A 19,345-nucleotide genomic window follows, 5' to 3' on the forward strand; every position below is an offset into this window, starting at 1 on the left:
TTTCTTAGTACATTCAAAACTATCCTCTGGATAGGAAATTGAGCAGCTGGCTGCTGCCTTCATTTGATAAGCAGTGGGATCTAAAATTAATACAGGTACAAGTACCAAATAAGTTCAAAACATTCCATTCCTCTTCCAGCCCATGCGAATCCCATTCTGGAGATGGCCTGGGATTTTTTAGAGCTAAACTAAACCTCACAACCAGAAGTGGATTCTTGTTTTCTGAGTATGGTGTAGAAATGGGACCTGACCACATGTACAGCATGGAAGCCCATGTCCATTTGCAGGACTGATTTCACTTGAAGAACAGCTATATTAGTGTGGTCTGGAGAAGCAACAGAAGCCTCTAGAGTTCTCTAGAATGTTCTTTTCCCAGAATGTCAGGTTCTACATATTTTGAATTTAGACATTAAAGAAAATGATAGTTATTGTTGCAGAGCAAAACAAAATACTTAAATTTAAATGTCAAGACTGGCAAACACTTTTGCAAATTTAACTGCATATGCATATGTTGCAGGATTATATAACTGAACTACTAAAAAAAGAGGCCACATAAATAATTAAACATTAAAACAATCAATGCTGTGGAATAAAATTAGAGCTGGCAAAGACAATGTATGGCTGAATATAAAAGTACAATTATCCTCTCCTCATTTTTTTTTTTTTTTTTGCTGGGACAAGGCTAAATTAGTAAATTTAATCTTGTTAAATCTAATAAAAGCATCATTTTAAAAGTTAAAAAAGACCAGCATGTATGTTGCTTTTTTCCTCTTTGGTGTCCCTGGAAATGAAAGTTTTTGGTTTTAAGTCAATTATAGTTTTTCTCACCAACTTCAAATTTAATAATCATAACAGTAATAAAAAGGAAATGGAGGAAAAAGAAATCCTGGGAAATTATGATATAAACAGATAACCTCTCACACCTCAATTGTGATATTGCTTGAAATTATTTATCCCTTTATCAAAAACTCCTGATAGATGATAGTTCAACAATCCATTGTATTATTGTGTACATCTCTGTCCAATGTTGTATTATAATTCTTTGAGTCAAACTCCACCCTACCACTTGAAAAATCCATATTATTGATCTCCATATTATTGATAGATTTCAAATATAGGCATATAGTAAAGAAGAAAATATTAATCTTTAATACAGAGAGTTTCATATTCAATAGAACGGAAACTGGAACCAACCTTTATTAAATATTCTCTGTGATGTACAATATATACTGAGCAATTTTCTTTTTGAATAAACCTCACTGACAATTAATTTCATATTATTTAAAGCTACCCTGCAGTGGTTTATCTGGACAAGATATTCAAAACTATTATTTCAGAGGGAAAAAATATGTTATGTTTGCCATGATTTTAATACGGTCAAACAATAATTCTCAATAGGAGCCGAATTCTCAAGTTCTTCATTTCAGCAGATGACCAAGTGCCCAATGATAACCCTGAGAGAAATAAAAAACTACTTATTCCAACAAGTAAATCTAATGTGCAGCACAAAAATCTCATTGAATGCTGTTGCCTATAAAGGTACTTAAGGTCTTGCAAAATGTGAATCAACCTTGTAGTTGAACTCATCTTTATCACATTTATCCTTCTCCAAATACTTAAAATTGAATTGTAGATCTGCCTCCTGCCATTTGTTTTTATTTGCATCAGGAAGCTGGATTCTAAGAGATGAAAATGGTTTTAAAATTGGAGGAAGAAACATAAATAAGCTGCACTACGCCTATGACACTACTGATGGCTGAAGATGCAAATGATCTGCAAGCTCTAGTAAGGGAAATCTAGGGACATAGTGAATAAATAAGACTAAGATTAAATATAAAGAAGAGCAACTAATGACAATCAGCCTTAGAACTGACAATGAATAAACTGAAGTAGTAGATAGATTCTGTCTTTTAGGACTATCAGCAATAAAGAAACTAGCAGTTAAGAAACATGTCACAGACTATCATGTGGTAAGAGTAGAAATGGACACCTTGGAAAAAATATGTCAGGTGACATAATGTATCTATACCAACAAAGTTCAAAATTGTATAGGTAATTTACCCTTTTTGAACTCAGTGGTGGAAAAGACTTCTGTGAATGCATGAATATCCAAGAAACAAATGGATCACAGTACATAGTTGTCACTCATATAAACTATCAGGCTAGAGTTAAGATACTCTGGGCACATATAATATTAGAAGGAAAGAGGAAAGACCAACAGCAAGGTGGAGAGACTGAATCACTGTGGTGATAAACATACACCACTGGAAGACCTGATAGGTCAGAAAAACCTGAAGAACAAATCATCCCCCCCAAAAAAAAGTCAACACCAATTTGATGGCATAAAATCAACAAGTTCAGTTGAGAAAGTTACCTGATAATTTTTACACTGTACCAAAATAAATAAGAGAATCAAAACACAATGCAACTCATGCCCAAAATGGTGATAATATGGTTAATTATATATAAGCAATATTTAATTATTTCTCTTTTAGTCATATTACTGTTTGGATAACTTTGGGGTGGACCATGGATCATGGTCTCTGTGAAACCACAGCTTAGTTTTGAATTTCCAAAAAATGTACACCATTGCTTTAAAATTTGTAAGTTCTCTTCCCCATGAGTGAGAAGGAGGTGAGATATGGAAGAAAGCCTGAAGTTTACTGGTATTTTTTGATTGGGAAATCAAAGTTTTTGTTATATCTGAATTCACTCATGGTCAACTATTATGGTTACTTCTGGTACAAGCTACAATACATTCTTTTACTCTACTTGTACAAGATATGAAATTCCGAATCCACTACTAAATCTATCTATACCAGGATGGCTTATGGCAATAGCTAATGTCCTATTTATTTAGTACATACACAGCACTCTACTGTAAAGCACGATGCAAGATGAGCTGGATAGTTAGATACATTTTTTGGCAGGGCAGAATAAAATATACTTTGACCTTGAATCTTTGTTATATATGTAGTTGTTTTGCTCATGTGTTGCTTGACATGTCTTAGTAATATGTAAGGCACACAATGGACTCCTACAAATGGATAGGGTGAAGTAATATAACCTCATGACATTAGGGAATGAATCCAGGCTTACAAAAGAAATAAGAAAGCTGTAATTCAAGCCTTCTGAAATAATCTGAATATTTGTACAATTAGATCACACATGAATAACTTGGGAACCTCCAAACTGATCTACGTGCTGCAAATCTGCCCGCCCCCCTGCCCCCCACATATAACATATGCAATATTCTACATTTGATCCAAACAAGAGAAATTGTTAAGATTTATTATAGTCTCAGGGTGGCTTGTACATAATAAAAATATAGACAAGTTTATGTATCAGAAAAAATATTAAGATGTTTAACGAAGGAGATTATTTGTTCAAAACCACACTAGAAAATTGACACAAGGAAGAGAAGCATAACAACATAAGTAAAAAAAAAAAATACTAGTGCCATGCAAAAATTGGGAATATGTATCGTTTTCAATCTAAAACAACTATATCAAGTTCAAAGTATCGTACCGTACTTTAGAAATGAGAGATAGCCTCCATCAAATAAAAACAGTTCTTTTGCCTTGAAACTTGGCACCTGACTTTCATAGGTGAGAAAAACTGTTCACATAAGCATGTACATCTAAACATTGCTAGTATGCTTGTGGAAGCGATCTTTTGAGAAATCATTCTTGGGAAGAAAAAAAAGTAGTCCACTAAAATTCCAATATTATTATACTGTATTTCTGCTTTAAAATCTGAATGAAGCTCCTCTGTAACAGTCACTTCACAGTAAATAATGATAGTATTACATTTGAATGAAAAAGGAACATAGTCAATGACATTTATTTGCAGTTTAATGTAGATACGAGCATTGCCTTTTTATGTGTCACTATTATTTAATCCTAAAATAGACAACTGTGGCTAATTCCTTGGCAGCAAACTCTATTGAGCTTAATGGGCTTCCTTCTAAGTCAACATTCATAGGATGACAGTTTGTCTTTGACACCCACTAATCCTATTCTCCCACCGCTATAAACCAACATTTTCCATAGAGCTGTCTCGAGTGTCCAGGTTGGGAGGAGCTCCAGTCTCGGCTCTTCCAGGCTGAGCTTGAAATTGAGGAACGCCCCCTCACCGTCACGTGGTCCTCGGGCGCTCCCCAGTTTTTTGCTCAGCCTCGTGGCTAACAGGCTGTTTTTCCCTTGCTCCGGTCGTTCAGCATTCTAGGCCTCTCCTTCTCATCGCTTTCTACTGGATCACCGGCAGGCAGCGCAGGACTTCAGGTTTGAACTCCCAGGGAGTGTTTTTAACTTCCGAATTGTTTCCTTAGGGGGAGAAAACGCAGCGCCGAGCGCTGCCCCCCACCGCTTCGTTTGCCGCCTAACCGCTCCGCCGCGAGGCCGCCGCTCCTGCCTGCCTCTCCTCGCTTTAGCCGCCGTTCCCCCGCGAACGCCTTCTAGCCCAGGGCACGCTTCCCTGGTTCTCCCAAAGGCTCTAATCTTCCCTGGGAGTTTACCGCCGCTGGGGCTGCCTCCGTACTTGCGGCCTCCATCTCGGGCCCCCTGTGGCGTCCGCCATCTTGGGTGGGCCCTGGAACGGCCGCCATCTTGGGTGTGCCCTGGAACGGCCGCCATCTTGGGTGTGCCCTGGAACGGCCGCCATCTTGGGTGTGTCCTGGACCGGCCGCCATCTTGGGTGTGCCCTGGAGTGGCCGCCATCTTGGGTGTGCCCTGGAACGGCTGCCATCTTGGGTGTGCCCTGGAACGGCCGCCATCTTGGGTGTGCCCTGGAACGGCCACCATCTTGGGAGTGGCCGCATGGCCGTCTGCCATTACTAGAGGCCTTTTACAGGCCGCAGCCTTAACTGACTATTAGGCAGCCTGGGATTCCCTCGTCTCAGCCTGTCTTTCATTCCACCAAAGGCCTCCTGCAGAAATAGGGTCTGTTGGCCCTGCAGCCTTTTTTTTTTTTTTTTTCCCCAGCAGGCGAAGTAGCAGCTCTGCCCACCCCCACCCCTTCCCGGTCCGTCCGGCAGGGGTAGCTGCCTGCGTTCACCTTTCTGGCTGATTGGTCTCTGGCTAGGCCCTGGTCTCACAAACCTCTATTTTAAACAGAAAAAAATTTTTGACTAAAAGGGGGCGTGGAACAGTGCGTTGGGATTCCCGGCCTCCCGTAGGCCGCATCCAGACCTGGTTTCAGCTTACATTATTCCCTTCTGCCTGCGGCCTCAGGGTCATTGGTTTTTTTTTTTCAGACGCCTACCAGTAGGCCGCATTGTTTTCCTGACTCCTGGGCAGATCCTGGGACTGCTCAAATACCTTGCAATCCTGCCTAAGTCTCCCCCAACTAAGGAGTTAGTTGCTTGCCATGTCCCTTCCCGGTTCGCCCGGCAGGGACAGCTTGGCGTTTATTCTGGCTGATTGGCCCCGGCTAGGCCCTACTTCCCAACACGTTACAGAACAATTCTGTGGCCTTGACAAAAAGGGGGTGCAACACGAGCACTGGGAGTTCCAGCCTCTGCTTTGGCTGTACCCAGACCCGTTAACCGCTCGCATTAACCAAAAATTTTTTTCCTTTTTTTCTCTCCTCTCCAGATGGCAGACGACAATACCTCTCGTGGCACTTCTCTGAAGGCCAAGGCCAATCCCACCACCTGCGCAAACAGGCACAGGAACCATCCAAAGCTTCCCAAAGGGATGCCCTCAGGCGACACAGGGCCCTCGAAAGGGAAATTGACAGACGCTCTCAGGAGTCAAGCTCTGTGCCCGGGACCCTTCCGTTCCATCAACCTCCACCCATCCTCCTCTCCCCTCCCCTCCTGCTTCTGCTTCTCCCCACAGCCTGGACAGACCCCTGAGGTCACCTTGCCCACCACTGCTGTAGAACTGCGCCCGGAGGAGTCTCTCCCCATGGCGGAAATACCGAAAACCTAATGCAGGCTATGGAGCTGGCCATCCGGCAAAGGGTAGCACAACAGATGCAGCAGCTGGCCGGCCTGGCTCCTCGGCCCGCGGCCCCGAGGCCCTAGGATCAGCGGCCTCGCATGGTCAAGCAACTCCCAAGAGGACTTAACCTTACCTTTGGAGTTGGAGGGAATGGAGGCCAAGAACCCGGGACCCTTCCCTCTTTGGGGACGAGCAGGACCTTGACATGAGGTCCCTCATAGGCAGTGAACTCTTTTCGGGAACAGGTCCCTAGAAGGGGACATGTCGGAGGACGAGGGCCTCCCTCCAGGTCAGCCCGTTTCTAGGGCTCTTTAAACCACACCTATTTAGGTCCCTCCTGTTCAAAGCCAGGACCACCTCGGGCCTGAACCCCCTCCCCACCCAACCCGGCGGCGGCAGGGGTTCCTCCCGACTCTCTCTTCTCTCAGCCCGTGGCGAAACTGAGGTGATCCCTGTCCCGCCCATATTCTCAGACATGGTTTCTAGGCAGCTGGCCTCCTCGGGGCCCCCTCCCCCAACGCCCAGGACAAGCGGTTTTTTAACCTGGAACCGCAGTTCTCCACCTTGCTCGATCCCCTCCCGTGGACGCAGCCCGTGGTAAGCCTGGTTTCCCGCTCTACTCCCAGCGACTCACCGATGCTCTCCAGCCCGAGGACAAGCGAGCTGAACTGGCCCTGTGCCGCGCTCACCTCTCTGACGCTTGGGCAGTCAGGGCTTCCACTGCCGCGTCGTTTTTCACCAGGTCTTCCATCAAGTGGCTCCAGCAGCTCAAGCAGCATGTCCCCACAGCCAATCTCAGGGCGCACCAGGACATTGCCAAGATCCTGGCCGCGGCCGAAGTTTTTGCAGACGCCACCTTCCAGGCGGCAAAGTTCTCCACCAGGGCCATTTCGTCCCAGGTTACCGCCCGCCGTCTACTCTGGCTCCGCCACTGGCAAGCGGACGTTAAAAACAAGACTAAGCTAGCAACAGCCCCCATCTCTGGGGAAAGTTATTTGGACCGGTTCTCACCCATTCCTGGCCGAGACCCGAACAAGCGCAAGTACCTCCCTTCCCTCTCTAGGAGGTCCGACTTCAGAGGCTCCCCCTCTCCTCGCCAGGGTTCTTCTCATTCCTCCTCCTTTGCCAGATACTACCGATCCTCTCCCTATAGATCTCCCTACCGAGCGGAGCCGGATGGGTCTGGAGGTAATCCTTCCAGGAAGCCCTCCCGGGATCCGGGAGAGGTTCGTTCCGTGCTTCTCGATAATGCAGTCGCCCTCAGGCGCTTGTCCTTTAAAAAAAAAAAAAAAAGAGGAAGGAGTGCGAGAAGGCCTACCTCTACTCCGACCTTTAACCCCTGCTTGCAACAGGCTCCTACCCCAGGAGCACTCTTGTCCTCCTCACCCTGCCCTGGGCGACTGGTCGGCAACACATCTACCCCATTCAATGCTAGCCGGGGTCCCTTCTTGCGCTCCCGGGCCTCACACAGATCTCTGCACCTCCCTCCTTCTCTCTGTCCCAGAGTTCTCCCAGGGAATTCCCCACACGGGTCGGTCTTCCCAGTTTCTTGAATCCCGGTCCCAGTGCACACCTGTTGGCCTCTTTGGCGGGACTGCCTCCCGGATAGCTCCGCCTCCTCTTTAGGCCACTTGTTGAGACATCCCAATATCCAGGGTTTTCTCCTGTTGGGCATGCCTTCCAGCGGGTCATCAGGGTTCCAGGAGAGATTCTATACCAGACGGGGCCCCACCCGCAGGACTAGCCAAGCTTTGGTATGTCCCAACCTGGACACTCGAGACAGCTCTATGGAAAAGGGCGTTGGTTCTTACCTGATACGCTTCTTTTCGTAGAGCTGTTGAGAGTGTCCAGCCCCACCCGTAGGCCGTCTGGTGGGAAACCTGGCTGTTCGACCGAGCAATCTAATATATTTTTTTCCTGAGTGTGATGAGAACAGGACTTTCCTTCTCGTCTGTGCAAAAACCTGGGAGCGCCCGAGGACCACGTGACGGTGAGGGGCGTTCTCAATTTCAAGCTCAGCCTGGAAGAGCCGAGACTGGAGCTCCTCCCAACCTGGACACTCTCAACAGCTCTACGAAAAGAAGCGTATCAGGTAAGAACCAACGCCCTTTCATCTTAATATTATCCTCAACCTTCTGTCTTTCAGATGCTTCAGCTTGTGAAATTCTTAACTCCAAAAATAATGTTGGCTGGGAATCCTGGGAACTGAAGTCTAAAGCATCTGGAGAGGATGAGTGAAGTAAAGCAGCTTTAAGCATGTACCAGGTACTCCAGCTTTTCCTGTTTGAGCTACAATACTTGTTAGTCTCCATGGAGTAGGAAACCAAACCAACTTTGGGAAGTCGCTTGAATTCCTTCCTATTTCTATAAACTGAGGTTTGGCAGGCCTCTACCTTCCTGGCCTTCTGAAAAGCACTGAAGGCCTAACTTTTCCTCCCCAAGTGCTGGGATAGGATAAGGTGACTTCATGACGGAAGCTTGACATGGCAAACAGGTTTTTGTTTTTAACATTTAATAGTTCTAATAGTTTTGATACTGCTTTTTATGCTGTTTTATTTTAATTCTTGATTGGGAGACACCCAGAGTTTGAAATAGATTGGGCGGCTATATAAATGTTTTAAATACATAAACAAAAAGTAATGAATTCAGCTTTTGCTTTTAGACGTGGTTCTGTTTGAACTGTGAACTAAGCACCCTTGCACACTCAGACGGTTACACCCAAGCAAATCCATGGAAACCCCCCTAGCAAGACAGTCCCCAAATACACATTGATAAAGTGTCTTTTCGAACATGAATCACTGTTCAGTTTTTACAATCAGCTGTGACTGAGAAACATGCTTTCTAAGAAGCCAAGAATCATGAGTCCTGGAAGTAAGTAGGCCATTGAGTTAGGGAATATTACAGTGCCTACTTTGCAAGTCCCAGCTTGCAACAGTTCTGCACTTTCCAAATAGAAAAAAAAGCGCTGGGTTTGTTTGTTGTTGTTTTTTGGTTTGACAACATTCAAATACAGTTGTCGGAGCTGTTACAGTAATACGAAAACCAGAAATTCCACAGATGATATACCACTCCTTTGTCTCTTCAGAGGTTTTGCATTTTAAAATATATTCAATTTTGATAACCATATAACTTGCCTGCCTACCATCTCTACTGCTGCAGTTCCTTGTGACCAGAAATAAATTGATAGGCCCCAGGCTGGAGATATGATGATACTCCAAAGCAGTGCTAGAAATATAGTCAACTCTCACCCTGCTGTGAAGCTGCACTTTCTTCCCATCCTAAGAGAAAATCCATAATGCTGCAGTCTTGCTTTTGTACACGACCTATTTTCTATTGTCCTTATTTGTTGCCAAAGCCTGCAGAAAAGACCTGGTTCACATTTCGGGTCTCATAATCCAAAGCCTCTAACACCTCTGGAGTATACTGGCACCATACATCTTTTTCAGGAAAATCGACACCATTTTTCCACCTCAGTGTACATGGTATCTAAAAATGTAATTTAATCAGGTCTTTCAGGCCAATGTAATAGAGGCAAGAGTTCTCATTGAGATCTCCCTCCACACCAACACTAACCAGAAGTGGCCTTAGAGGAAGGAAAAGAACAACTGTGAAACAGTGACCCTGATCCTAACCTCAGAGCCAGTCCAAAAAGATATCATGGTTGATGGTATCATCTCCATCCTGAGCCCTCCAAAGGTCATCCATGAGTGCAACCAATGCCCTAACAATAATATAGTTCAGTCTAAACCCAATTTGAAAGGTTCCAGATAAACTGCCTCAACCAGGACCTTGAAGCTAAGGGCCCACCACCCTGTCTACAGCCTTCCTTGAAAAGGGTGAAGGGGAATGCTAACTGCACCTATGAAGAACCTTGGTTAGTGGTACAGTTGAAGACATGTTCTCAAATATGCCAACAGTAATCACTAAATTATAGTGATTTCCACTGGAAAAAAGGCATATGCAAGCTTGTACATTAGAGATAATGGCATGCTAAAAAGTGATTATCAGTAAATTTGTTTAGGGACTAGTATCTGAAAAATAGTAAGTAATGATGGTCTCACTCCCAAAGGAAGAAGATAGTATGGTAGTATTCTTCCCATCCTTCTCAAGACTGGTAATAGACATAACGGGGTACATGTGAAGGGGATAAGGTAGGAGTGGACTGGTTGGACTGGTTCTGTAGAACCAGTTGTAACGATTCTGCACAGTTTGGAGAACTGGCAAATCACGCCACTGGCTGGCCCCTCCCCTCCCCACCCACCCACTCTTTACCTGGCATGCGCGCCATCAAACTTGCCTGCGTTTGGTAAGTTGCTATTTTTCCTTTTTTCCCCCCCCCGACCATCAGCTGTTCTGCTGTGCCGAGAGATTTAGATTAGCTAGAAAGCAGGAAATCATTGGATTTCTTGCTTTCTAGCTAATCTAAAAGCAGAGCTGAACCTTCCTTAGGACTGAAGCTTCTATTTTTCAGTGCAGACTCAGGAAGCAGGTTGTAGAACGATAGATCTCTGTGTGAATCTGTGATTCTGTGAGCATCTCAATCTGCCTGCCTGCTTTGCTGATTTGGGGTAAACATTACTCTTTTTTATTTTTTTAAAAATCAATATTTACATACATGGTGTGTTGTGAGTTAATTTTGTGTGTTTACTTGCTAGCAAATTTTATAGGTTTGCTTGCAAGCAAATTTTATGTGATAGACTCAGATAGCAAATTGCAGAAAGACAAGATCTCTGAGTGAATCTGTGATTCTGTGAACAACTCAATCTGCCTGCCTGCTTTGCCTGATTTTGAGTAAAAGTTGCTCTTTTTTTCAATTAAAAATTCAATATTTACATAATTATTTATAATATTTACATATAAGCCATGCCCATCCAGTCACATGACTAAGCAACACCCAATCAGCAAGCCACGCCCACTCAGTCACATGACCAAACCACACCCACAAATTAGGCCACACCCAAGAACCAGTTGTTAAGAAATTTGAATCCCACCCCGGGGCAAGGTCCCTTTCCGATCCATTGCCATTTGAAAAAGCAGATACTTTTATGCCACCTAACTGTATGGTAAACTAAAAATACAGGACATTTTCTCCCTGTACGCTATTTATTCATTAAATTTCTACATCACTCTCCGGAAACATGAGAAATCAATTGGATATGGAAATCAAGTTCACCTGGCCTTTGTTTTTATTGGAGTGAGAAAAAACACAAACCTAGGAATAAAGAAAAGGCACTACCAGAAACACATTTAACACAGTTCCTTTCTTCATTCATGTTTCCAACTGACAAGAGGAAGGCGCTGTCAGTCTTACAGCGAGGGGATCTGAAGCTGTGTCATTGTCTGTGTTGATTGGAAATCTCAACAAATAGGGAATGCCACATTCTCTATGAACAATAATCTCCATTCATCTATTCCACATATCAACCACTTGATCATTAGCAATGACTGTTTAAAAAAAAAGATAATATCAGGTATATTATCCAGACAAGTGTGTATATGGAACACATACACACTTCTCAATTCTTCAACACAGAATCCCAGCACATTAATGAAATTTATTCCGATGAGATTAACAGTAGATATGTTTTCTGTGCACACTGTTAGGAACATTCTGGATCAATAAAATAAACGACATACATGCATTCTATTTCATTTGTTAAAGCAAATGAAAGTATATTTGGGGAGACAGCAATCTTCAAAAGGTGAAAATTATTTTAAAAGCAAAAAGGAAGTTGGTGTTCATAAAGCGTCCTTTAAAGGAAAAGGAGGTACATGTTTCATATGTAAAAAATATTTTTCTAAATATGACTCATTCATCAAACAAAAAGTTAGTACGAATTCAAGTTCTCAGAAAGGAAATCAATTGATTCCCATTTGATTTCTAACCTGGAGGTGTACAGGCATCAGCTGGAGACTGTACAAACGTAGAGCGCCTTTTTGTGGGCATAGGCAAGGCCATCTTCTGTTCCTTATGTTTTGCCAATGCAGCTTGCACTGCCTCTGTATGGATGTCTGAAAAATAGAAGCAAATCTCTAAGAAAATAAGAAGAGCATTGCCTGGTAAGAGCAGAGCCTTCAATCATATGTCTAAAACAGACGTATCCTTTTATGGCCATTTAGCAAACTGATCATGAAGCCATATAGCAAGGTTAAGCATATAACAACAGAAGCTGAACAAAGGTGTATCAATTAATACCTGGGTTTTTTTTAGGCACACCCTACACATAGTGCCTTTGAAAGCTTCGCTGATTTCACAGAATATGAACTTCTGTTGATCAATGGGATAGAATATTTTAAGACAAAAAACATTTATACTTGCATGCTTTTCTGAAGAAAATTTCATATGACTAAAATGAATTATTAAACATATTTAATGGGTAAGATTGTGGTTACAGCCAGAGTGCAGAGATTTTTTCCCTTTAGAAATATTCTTCTTTTTCTACAGCTCTTATGTCTCTAACCAACTGATCCACAGAATTGGAAATCTTTTCGAATAACATGGGCTGACAGTCACTATGCTGATTCGGTGATGAATATAATTTCCTTTCTCATTCTTGAAGCAGGAATTTCTGATATAGTATTATTGTGTGTAAATTAAAGCTAAACATACACGATCTGATTTCTAATTCAACATTTCACATAAATTTGACATATTCTCCATTAGTGTTAATATTTAGAAGATTTCCATTTTACAAAATTAATCATACTGAGATGTTTGAATTTGCAGAAATGCAAATGTCTAGATGCACAAAACATCAATAGAAGTTGAAAACACAATAGCTGAAGAATAATGAAGAAAAGATGTTAATAGCCCTTCACATTTCTTAAAGTTAGATAAAATACAGCTTTTTAATTGGAGAATTCTACAACTATTTTAACACAACTGACTGCCTGGTTTCAAAGGCCTAGTACAGTTTTTAAATTCAACAGTAATCTGTTGAACAATATGCTCCAGAAGAACGACTTCAGCAAGATGACAGGGACAAGGTCATAAAGTATGCAGGAGGTTATGCAAAAATAACAGAGTTCATGCTGAATGTGCTATTTTACTCAATATGACTCATTTGGACAACCATAATAATACAGTGCTAAGATGAAACCAACACAACATGATTCATTCATTCATTCTGGAGCACAATAAGAAGGAACATATGAAAGCAAAAGTTCACCTTATCCAGAAGGATTTTTTAAAATGCTTGTGCGTTCAAGGTCTGAATACATTTGTAGCTAAAAGTGACTTTTCATATAATTCATATTGACTGGCAACTGTGAAAAAGATTCAAATTCATAGGTACAGATAAAACATTTCAGTAATAGATTGATTATTCAGTAATAGATTGATTATGTGAAGTACCTAAAGTAAGAACATCCCTTATAAAGTAAGAATATTGATGACAATTGCAGATTACTCATATGTCAACAACGCTAAGAAATTCCCTCAATTTTAGGAAATTTCAGGTCCTAAACATGTACAGAATTTATTCGAATCCACTATGGCAAAATCTGGCAAAATCTTTTGTACTTTGCTGAAATACTTAGATTGGCTTGAATTTAAATATTTAGTTTTCAACTGTTTTGTTATAAGAACTACTCTTATTGAATGTGCCACATCCAGATTCCCAATCTGGAAATCCCATATGTGCAGCAAGAACGGAGCTGTTATAAGATGTCTATGGAGATTCTCAATCATTCAGGTCATGGTTGTCTCAAAAGTGATTTTCCAAAAGGAAACAAGAACAACCACCACCTTTGGGATAGAGCTGATGCAGAAAATACTCAGGTCCCTCTGCCCTGACTACCAGTATAAAAGCACTGCAGATTATGAATATTTTTTAAAAGTATAAATGAGTACTATTTTAGCAATAGCAATAACATTTAGGCTTATATATTGCCCCATACTGCTTTACAGCATTCTCTGATCAGTTTACAATGAAGAAGCAGTATTTGCATATTGCCCCCAACAATCTGGGTCCTCTTTTTACAGACCTCAAAAGGATGGAAGGCTGAGTCATCCTTAAGCCACTCAGAATTGAACTCCTGGAGTGACCAGTGAATTAGTTTGCAGTACTGCATTCACTATCATTCATAATTTGTGAACATCTAATGACCCAGTTGGCCTTCTCTTTTTCCCTCCTGTAGCACCCTCAGCATGTCATAACTAATTTTTCTATTTATTGTTTACTCAAAGCTACTAAGGTACATTTGGTTCAAAGTTCATCAGGTGATTTTGCGGTTTACTTACCAGACCGGTAGCGTTCGTCTCTGGCTCCCCCAGAGCGTCCTCGGTGATATTTAGATGAAGATGGTGCAGGAACCGCAGATGGAGTTGGTGTCTGACTGCGGGATTCTTTTTGTAAACCTGTTTCAACCCCTGTGGGAATATTTTTTAAAAATACATTTTGTCAGGAAACTGAAGTGGACATATTTGGGACAGTGTTAACAAACTGTACTGGTTTCACTATGTAACCATTTGGAGTCTTATTAAATTTAAAATTGACATATATCAATATATGACATTCTTTTACTGAAATTATTGAAACAATGCTTTGAAAGATCTCCCTTTGAGTGTACATATAGCCACAATTTTCAGTAGATAGAAAGTGAATGCTCAGTAAAGAAAGTAGAAAAGGTGACTAAGAAAAGGCACTTCAAATTACTTCATGAGGCAGCAGTCCGAGAATATTTTCACAATACTGATCAGGTTCTATGTATAATCACAGATATATATTTCATATATGGATATAAAAATGAGAATTTCTACACTTCTCAGTATGCAGATCTTTGCTCTTTTGCTGTTTGTAGTGCGTTTAGTGGTATATTCTTTAATCAGAGGAAAATAATCAATTTGAGCCAAATATAAATTTGATCAGAATACCTTAAAATTTAATTCCTAATATTCTTTAAGCTAAGCCCAGCAAGCTTCACAAGAATAATAGCATACTAGCACCAAAAGGCACATGACATAATGTTTTTAAACACAGTACAATGGCCTTGTTTCAGTGCAGGAAGAGAAACAAGGTCATTCATAACTGGAGACCTTTTTGAGTAAACAATTGCAACCTGCTATTTCTTTTTTGCAAAGCAGGCCACATATTGAAGATGCTGGAGGAAGAGGAGGAATATATTATTTCACATGAGACTGCATATTTTGGAGATTTGCTCCTCCACTATTTTAAAAGCTGCCAAGGTAGTTAAAAAAAAACCCTAGATCTTTTTCAAGGATTGAGGGTGAGCTTTCATATCTTTTTTTTTTTAATTAGAACCCCAAGATCAAAGCACCACAGCAATCTGCAAAAAGTCATAGACTGAGTTCATGATCAGGACTCTTTGAACAAATACCAAGTCTCGGAATTGGTTCTCAATATTAGAAGTGAACTAGGTTTACAGTGTTTGATAAACTTAAGTTTCCAGCATTTTGGAAGCTTAATTTAGGTATACAGTTTTGGGGGAATAACCGCTGCTGTTGTTAATTAATGGAATAAGAAATCTTGTTGGTTTATCATAAATTGCAGAAAGGTAATTCTGCTGCTTATTTGTCCACTCCCACTTTCACAATCTCAATACAAGTAATCCTCTAATTATGATGGTTCGTTCAGTGATATTCAAAATTATGACAGTGCTGAGCGACTTACGACTTGTGTGATAAGTTACAGCTCTCTCCCTGCAGTCACATGATCACAGCTTTGGCTCTTGCCAGTCTGCCTATACTTACAACTGCCCATGGGGTGGGGGGTTGCAACTCCTCCAAACTTCCCACCTACCTTTCCCCCCGCCATCTATGCTCTTAAACACTGGGAAAGTTTCAATGGTGTAGCAGAAGCAGCTCAGCCTCCCCAAAGGCCAAACACTGGGAAGCTTCCACACTGGGGCACAAAGGAGCTGTCCCACAGGAAGCTCCAAATGCTCAGGAAACTCCATGTGCAGGAAGTAACCATACACACACACCCACACACACACACACACACACACAAAGCCTGGGAGACTCCAGCCTAGCCGCCCTCACTCCCCTGCCTATCATCGTGCTAACTGACCTTTACAGTTTTCTTCCTCCTATGCCGTCATCAGGCTTGGCTTTTTTATCAGCAAAGAATTTTTTAAAAAATTATTGTGGAGTGGTGTGGTGTGGTGTGTTAAAATGCCCCTGTTCCTGGGCAGGGCTGGAGCTGGCTTCATGGTAAAAAAAAAAACAATTTAAAAAAAGACCTGTCCTTGTGTCCCCAAGGCTCTGCAGAGAAACTACAGCTCTTCCAAGACTGCATAGAGCACCCTTGAATCCAAAAGCAAATGTTTTGGCTGTCGATAGCAATTTTTTCCCCTTCTTTTTCTTTGCAGAGGGCCAGGCTTGGCATGCCTCATAAGCTCAATCATTTTAAGAAGTTTGAGTTTGTGGCTATGACCTTAAACCCCAGGAAGGTTCCAATAAATCAAGCCCATATTCCTAGAGAAGCTACTAGAGGAGCCATTTCTATCATGTACTAGTAATGAAAAATTGTGGTTAACAGCAGAGTTGAACAAAAATAGGAAATAGTAGAATAGAACACAAAGAATTGGAGAGGATCCCAATATATCACGATGTAATGGACTGTGTCCATGAGCTTGAAAGTGATGCAATGAACTACAATAATGCAGCAGTTCCCAAGAAGGAGAGAACCCCCCCCTTTGGGGGGGGGGAGACTGTACTGTCTGGGTTGTGGGAAGTTAAAAAGATGTAGGATAACAATGTCCTAGAATTTCCCCCCAAATAAGTTAGGGTTAGGGTAGGTTTAAGTTGGCAGGATTCTATCTATATGACATAAATAAATAAAGAACTGAATTCTGACAGGATTGTGTTATATTATTCCTGACATATGATTTGAAAATCAAAACTGAAAGATTATAGTATAAACTGGCTATGGTGAGGCCAGTGATTAGCAGCATCCTAGGTTCCATACCCTAAAATCTAGGACGGCACTTAGAAAATCTATGCAACAATAAAATTTGGCAATTCCAAAAAGAACTACACTACTTGGATTTACATATATACAGGTAGCCCTCGACTTATGATCACAACTGAGCCCAAAATTTCTGCTGTTAAGTGAGACATTTGTTAAGTGAGATTTGCCCCATTTTACGACCTTTCTTGCCACAGTTGTTAAGTCAGTCAGTCACTGCAATTGATAAGTTAGTAATCCGGTTAAGTGACTCTGGATTCCCCATTGACTATGCTTATCAGAAGGTCACAAAAGGTGATCACATATCCCTGGGATATAAATATGAGCCAGTTGCCAAGGCCCTGGATTTCGATTACATGAGCATGAGGACGTTACAAAGGTCATAACTGTGAAAACCAGTCGTAAGTCAAATTTTTCAGTGCCTTTGTAATTTTGAATGGTCACTAAATGAACTGTTGTAAATCAAGGATTATCTATACTAGGCTGATACATTATGACATCCTAGGTTCTTGGGAAAAATTTGTTAGGTAAGAAGGCCAACTCCATTTAAGTTGGTGTCAGTCAGGTAAAGCTGATAACAACAAGCAATGGCTGAGAGCAATGGCAAGTTGAAGAAAGAGACAGAGGGGCTAATTCTAGCTGCACAAGGCCCAAACTTAAGAACAAATGCATACAAAGCCACAATTGAAAAGACAACAATAGACAGCAAATGCCATCCCGGCAAGGAAGCTGAAGAAATAGTGGACCTGCTGCAACAACATCGCACAGACTGACTACCAACAACAATGTGACAAAGTAGCAGCAATGGTGAAGTGCTTTTTCAAGAGGCAACTGGACTTTCTTGCTCTTCTTTGAAAATGTTTCGCTTCTCATCTAAGAAGCTTCTTCAGCTCTGACTGGATGGTGGGGAATCAGAGCTACAAAACCTTCTTGGATGAGAAGTGAAATATCTTTTGAAGAAAAAAAAACCAGAAAGTCCAGTTGCGTCTTGAAAAAGCACCTTTGGGACAATCATGACCTGGATGACTGAGAATCTCCATAGACATTTTCATCAATGATGGACAAACAATATGTAACTGTACTACACATGATGTCTACATTATATTCAGATTTTACTGACATAGGTAGCCCTTAACTTACAACCACAGTTCAAATTGGAATTTCCACTTCTAAGCAAGGTGGTCATTAAGGGAATTACACCCAAAATTATACATTTTTGCTTCAGTGAATCGCTGTCACTGTCAATGAATCACATAGACATTAAAGAAATCCAGCCTTCCATAGAGGACCTGTATACTGCACGAGTCTAAAAGAGGGCTGTGAAAATATTTACAGACCCCTCACATCCCAGACATAAACTATTTCAACTCCTTCCTTCAAAACGATGCTATAAAGCATTGCACACCAGAACAACTAGACACAAGGACACCATCACTTTGCTAAACAAATAACTCCACCAACACTGTCCAGCCATTTACAAAGTCTGCATTACTATTACTGTTAATCTTCTCATCACTCCTTTTCACCCATCCCCTCCCACTTGTGACTGCATGACTGTAACCTTGTCGCTTGTATCCTAACGGTTTCTATTGACTGTTTCCTAGAATGATTCGATTGCTTATTGTACCCTATCATTAAGTGTTGTACCTTATGATTCTTGACTCTTGACAAATATATCTTTTATGTACACTGAGAGCATTTGCACCAAGACAAATTCCTTGTGTGTCCAATCACACTTGGCCAATAATGATTCGATTCGATTCGATTCCACTCCATTCCATTATTCTATTCTATTTCCCCATTGACTTTGCTTGTTCGAAGCTGACTGGAAAGGTCACAAAAGGTGATCATGTGACCCAGAGATACTACAACCAATGTAAATATATGCTGGTTGCCAAGTCCCCAAATTCTGGATCATGTGACTGAAGGAATGCTGCAATGGTCCTAAGCATAAGGGTGAGTTGTAAGTCAAGGAATTACATCTTTGTCTGTATTCCCATATAATTACCTAAGGCCTATCAGTCAATGAACTTAACACTGTTAATTATAGTTTTTTTCCCTACTGTCATTATAGTTGCTAATTAGCAGTTATATTGCTAACAGTTAAACATTGCTTGAAAAGAAAAGAAAATTTAAAGAGAGATCAAACTGCTTTATGTAGGTAAATAATATGGTTCTAAAATTGGCTGGAAATCCCCAAAGAATAAAACATTTTATTTGTAGCACACCAATTATATTGCTTGTGATGGGAAACTAGAATGAGGAAATTACAGGGGGACTATCAAAGCCTAGGAGAGCAGACATATTCATTTCAGCTTGAATTGTTCATTTTTATACAGCTTAGTTTTATGTTCATTCCAAAAGGAGTACATTTTCAAATGCAGAATATTTAAAAGATACTAAATCTTCACTGGCAGGCCAAATGGCATTTTCAAGATTTGCTAGAAAACAACAACAAAAAAGAATCAC

At 41.3% G+C, this 19,345-nt stretch overlaps 1 protein-coding gene across 3 annotated transcripts in view; it reads right to left on the reverse strand.

Annotated features, from left to right (window-relative positions):
- Positions 1-19,345, reverse strand: part of DIP2B (DIP2 acetate--CoA ligase B (putative)) — a 179,252-nt gene that overhangs the window by 56,297 nt on the left and 103,610 nt on the right. For all 3 annotated transcript variants that reach the window (XM_026717375.2, XM_026717374.2, XM_087925170.1), the window contains exons 3-4: positions 14,188-14,316; positions 11,832-11,957 (exon numbers count right to left, since the gene is read on the reverse strand). In XM_026717375.2, coding sequence (XP_026573160.1) covers positions 11,832-11,957; positions 14,188-14,316 — 255 coding nt within the window. The remainder of the gene's footprint in view (positions 1-11,831; positions 11,958-14,187; positions 14,317-19,345) is intronic.

Source organism: Pseudonaja textilis, chromosome 2 (genome assembly GCF_049901715.1).
Source record: "Pseudonaja textilis isolate UNSWEBS1 chromosome 2, rPseTex1.2, whole genome shotgun sequence".
NCBI classification, from domain to species: Eukaryota; Metazoa; Chordata; class Lepidosauria; order Squamata; family Elapidae; genus Pseudonaja; species Pseudonaja textilis.